This window comes from Manihot esculenta, chromosome 3, assembly GCF_001659605.2.
Source record: "Manihot esculenta cultivar AM560-2 chromosome 3, M.esculenta_v8, whole genome shotgun sequence".
Classification (NCBI taxonomy): Eukaryota; Viridiplantae; Streptophyta; class Magnoliopsida; order Malpighiales; family Euphorbiaceae; genus Manihot; species Manihot esculenta.
The window spans coordinates 6847502-6852497 of NC_035163.2; the positions used below are offsets into that span (position 1 = coordinate 6847502).

Below are 4996 nucleotides of genomic sequence, written 5' to 3' on the forward strand. Positions count from 1 at the left end.
TATTAAATAGAAATCCAGGATTTAACGATAAATTTTTATTATTATTAGAAAAAATTATTCTTTAATCTTTATGACATAGAGAAATTTGAGATTAATTTTGAAAAGTATATTAAAATGGTTAAAAAATCTACTAATTAGTCTGATATTACTCTCAAGCTAATTTGGACACTTCTCTAGCAGTTCAAGAGCAAAAGAGAGCATTCTTCCAACTTCAGATTAAGGAGGCTTAGTTATTATTGAAATGCTTGATAGTCTCAGTCCATGAAGCAAGTAGACCTCAAAGTGAATATATGAAGACTAATTGTAAATGAGTAGCGTCATTTGATACAATGAAAATCATAGGCTTCTCTAAAATCCTATTTGACACATCTGAAATTCCTTCTCTCCATGATTTTCTCATCAATCACAACAGAAGAAATCATCAAGCTATTTAGACTTTTATTTTGTCACAGAAAATTTCTTACAAAGAGAATTGAATAGGGGAACTTTTGGCTTTCAGCAGGTCTGCAGCCTCCAAAGGTGAACAAGTAGTTGAACTATAGCTTTCCACGTTTGAAGAGTACAGTCCCACTCGGCAATATCCAGAAATTTTCTTAGGAAACTGGTGTTCGAACTGTTGAAGGGCCAGACTTCATATCCTCCAATAGAAGATCCAAGAGAGCCAGAGTTATGGCACCTTCTTTGCCTTCAGAAGAATATAGATCAAAGGTTTGTTGGTAGTTACAATCAGAAAATTGACAATTTTGATACAAAGAATTCAAACACACAACAAATTTTGTAGAATGTTTGTCATAAACTAATGGGGAAATGCCTATTTAGAAATCTTTCAAGAAAGAAGCAAGGTCCATAGAGCAAAAATGGCAAATAGAACTCTGTTTCTCTCTATTCAACAAGGGATCCATTTCGTAACTCGTCTCATATGATATTCTATGAATGTTAAATTGAAGAAAGACTCATGTTTTCCAGAGCATGTTTTAAAGAAACTACCCTAATTCAATAATTTTTTGAAGTTCTTTTTGCTCTCTCTCTCTCACATTCAGCAAACTAAGAAGGCTTAGAAAACCATGATGAAATTGCAAATTTTCAGACAAATCCATTTTTATGGGCATAAATTGTAGAAAGGTATTACCATTGCCAATGATCTGCTCATCCCACTGCACCACAGGGCGAACAAGAACTCCACTGCCGATGAGCATCATTTCATCTGCATTCTTTCCTTGCTCTACAGTCAGATTAGCCACCTTTACTCCATGAAGTTTACCCTCCTTGACCAGCCCCTCAGCCAGATTCAAAATTCTCTTAGCAGTGCACCCACTTAGAATTTTGTCGAAGCGCGGCATCAGAAGCTCTTTCTCTTTGGTAACAAAAGCGACATTCATGTTAGGACCTTCAGCAATTAATCCATCATTATCAAGCCAAATGGCTGCAAATGCACCATTCTCTTCAGCTTCCATCTTTGAAAGCACATTCGGAAGGTAATTTACACTCTTCACGGTGGCAAACTTAGGGTGTTTTATAGGGATTGAAGAAGTTACCACCTTAATGCCTTTCGAAACACGTGGTGACTGATCTTGGATAACAATGGCATAAAGGGCTGACTGATGACAGCCAGATGAAGATATTTGAAAATCACCAGGTCCTGCTGAGAGCCAGTATCTTAGTGATCCCTTCTGACACTTGGAAGCACTCACTGTTTCTATGAGAATTCTTCTTATACTTTCCCGATCAAAAGGAAGACTGATCTTGGCCATGGATGCTGACCTTAGAATACGGTCAAGGTGTTGGTCCAATTCATATAGATATCTGTTATTTGGAAGTATGCAAAAATATGGTTAACAATTAAGAGATGATTACTTGCTTAGTAAAATAAAAAGAGAAGACACTTGATAGGAATCAGAATGCCTTGCAGATTGTCATCTGACAAAATGGAAAACAAATCTTCTATTTGAATAGCAGAAGGTCACTATTAATCTATTTTTTTTAACATCAACGATCCCCTAAAGATTCAATATTTTTGCAGGAAAAAGAAGTTAGAGACATACAAAGATGGTATCCAACAATTCAAAGAAAAAAAAAATTGAAGGAAGAGAAGGCATGTAGTCTCCGCTTTCAAATGAGTGGCAGGATTGTAAAAAATCTAAACAAAACGAATTTAGGAAAAAAGGGGATAACAAAATCAAACAATTGAAGATATGATAGTTCACTATGATCATCTAGCAGAGTAAATTATCAAGGTGCATCAAGGATGTTAAAAGACCTGCTGATTCAAAAGATTAAATTCAAATATGCAGGACTGAAGTTATGATAGTTCAAACTTCAGGAGCATTGATCATTTAACAAAGAGGCTAAGAATTATATTTGTTAATCCTTTTGTAAACTAACCCATCCACTATTGCAGCAGTATCAAAGACACCATGCCCCCTATGCACCATGTGGTCATCCATGGGTAGGACCATAGCTGATGGATCTGTTGTTATTCCACCAAAAACGCTAGAGTACATTGCAAGGTATTTCTGCTTCCCTTTGTGCTTTTCTCTGTTTTCTCTTAGTCTTTCAATAGCCTTCAAAAAGAAAGGAAAAAAAAACCATGAGACTTACTTTGAAAACAATACAAATGACCAATTAAAAAAAACAGAACTTCCTGAATAATCAGATGAATCCTTACAAAACTAGAAATTATTTCAATTTCTTTTACACTCAATTTGGAATCTAAAATTTTGCAATAATTCAATTGAATTCTTACCTTAAAAATTATTCTCTTGTTTGGAATGACTTCAAAAAATTTATTTCAAAAAAAAAAAGTTTACATGATTTTGCAAGAATTTATTTGAATTCATTTCTTAAAAAATTTCTTTAAGAAAGAAATTTTTTAAGCAAAACGGAATTGAATTTTTTCATAATAAACAAGAATTGATTCCCAGGGGAAACTCTGATTTTACCAAAGGGCATATTAGCCTTCAGCAACATGAAAAAATGAAAGCAAAGAAAATAAAAGAGAAAAGGAAAGACGACAAACCTCTGAACAAGTCAAAATTGGAACATCAAATGCTTGAATAGTAGAAACTGCCACCATAAACCACTATGTCAGTCTTCATTTCACATACTGAACAATCAATTGATAGCTAAACTAAACTCAATAATTAATTTACAAACCATGACAACCAAACCTCGACATACCAACAGAATTTTCTTGATGAGAACTTCTAACAATCATTGGTTCCGTAATCGACCCACGCTGCAAACGTTGAAACCCAAGTCTAAAAAATGAAAGATTCGGCGATATTAGACACGAAGTATGCAAATGATCAGGGATCCTTGAGGAGATATGAGAACGTTGCCAAGCGGGTATTGGTAGAAAAGCTAAGGAAGCCATGGAAGCGAAAACTGTGAGAGCTTTGGATTAGAAAACCAAAGCTGTGGATATAGTAGGATCAAAAGATACTCTAGATTGATGGGTTGATCTTCACGATTCGAGATTTGATGTGCAGTGGAATGCTTAGTGCCGATGTTCCAAAGCAAAAGCCGACTACGATCTTCACGATCTTCTTAGAGCGTAAATTATCATTGCTAATTAATAAGAGAAGGCCACTTTTTTTACAGTTCTTTGAAACATGGAAAAGTCCTTTTTACCCCTACTTTTGTTTTATGTAATAATTTTTCATATAATAATGACAATTAAGCATTATCTAGAAAATTATATATTAATTAATACATTCAAAATACTTTTAACTCATTTAATTATTATTAAAATAATTTTTTAAAAAATTATCTATGATAAATCGTAATTATTTTACCTCCTTCTAATTCTCAATTCCTAAACTTCTCTTTAAAAAAATATTTTATTATTAAAAATGTTTATTTTATTTTTATTACAGTAAAAATATTAAATTTACACAAAAAAGTTAAATTTTATATTTCGATTTAAATTTATTTTTAAATTATTATTAAAAAATTAAATGAATTCAAATAAAATTTTAAAAAATAAAATTTACGCTTTTAAATATTAAGAATAATTTTATAGTAAATTTGAATTAAATAAATAAAATTTGATATTTTTTATAATTATTATATAGTTGGAGATACATTAAACTTTTGGCTTTTTTAATATAATGAAACTTTGAACTTTTTTGTAAATTACAACACTTTTTTTTTCAATTAGTTGAAACTGTGAATTAAAAGAAACACGTGGCTTTTGAAATTAAAATATGAAATTTTTGTTAAAATTGATTATGCTTAAAAACATAAATTACCTTAGTTTTTATGTTTTAAAATAATTAATAGATATTTTTTCTATTTTTAAAATTAAATATTTAACTTTGTTCAAAATTTGCAGTTAAATTATAACAAAATGTATGTTTTGTCCTCAATCTATTTAAAAAAAATTATTAGTTTGTTTTTATAGTATGAAAAATTTATTAATTAGTTTATGAATTAATTTTTTTATTTTAAATAATTTAAATAAATATCTCAAACATTTTAAAAAATTATTAATTAATAGCTCTATTAATTTTAACAGTTAAATATTTTACTGTTTAATTTTTATAATTTTAAAAATTAATTAATTAGTTTATATTTTTAAAAATTATACTAATTATTGCCTTCAAATTATAAATATTTTAAATTTTTTTATAATATTTAATATTTAAAACTAATCAAAAATTTAATTTGTAAATTTTTTAAAATATTAAAAATATTTTAATGTATTTTTTAAATCAACTAATAAATTTTACTAATTTTTTATTTATTCATTAAAAATATTTTTTTTTATTAAAAATCATCTTGTCTCTTAATTTTCTCATTTTCTCAATAACGAAACAGAAAACCTTGTCATGACTGGATTGGGCCGAGGGTTAAAACCCATCACGAACTAATAATGCCTTAATACATCTTGAGGTTGAGGGATGCAATAAATGTTGGTTTAAATCTTGCACATACCTAAAGCTTCCAATCATTAAATGTAATCTCAAATTGACATTCTGAAACGAATGAGTATAAG

General features: G+C 29.6%; 1 protein-coding gene across 1 annotated transcript; it reads right to left on the reverse strand.

The window, feature by feature from the left end:
* Nucleotides 1–262: 262 nt before the first annotated feature.
* LOC110611970 (D-amino-acid transaminase, chloroplastic) lies at nucleotides 263–3567 on the reverse strand. The gene is made up of 5 exons (XM_021752562.2): nucleotides 3178–3567; nucleotides 3017–3063; nucleotides 2383–2561; nucleotides 1130–1803; nucleotides 263–685 (listed from the first exon to the last, which is right to left on the reverse strand). Exons 1-5 carry the CDS (start codon nucleotides 3371–3373, stop codon nucleotides 594–596), a joined length of 1188 nt encoding a protein of 395 aa, XP_021608254.1. The 5' UTR covers nucleotides 3374–3567; the 3' UTR covers nucleotides 263–593.
* Nucleotides 3568–4996: the final 1429 nt, after the last annotated feature.

What these genes read in the sequence shown, in the direction of transcription:
- LOC110611970 (XM_021752562.2), bottom strand. Translation starts at nt 3,373, where the DNA reads ATGGCTTCCTTAGCTTTTCTACCAATACCCGCTTGGCAACGTTCTCAT. An exon ending in ACTGCTGCAATAGTGGATGG is followed by an intron (nt 1,804 to 2,382) that starts GTTAGTTTACAA and finishes TCCAAATAACAG; the next exon opens with ATATCTATATGAATTGGACC. An exon ending in TGAGCAGATCATTGGCAATG is followed by an intron (nt 686 to 1,129) that starts GTAATACCTTTC and finishes ATTCTTCTGAAG; the next exon opens with GCAAAGAAGGTGCCATAACT.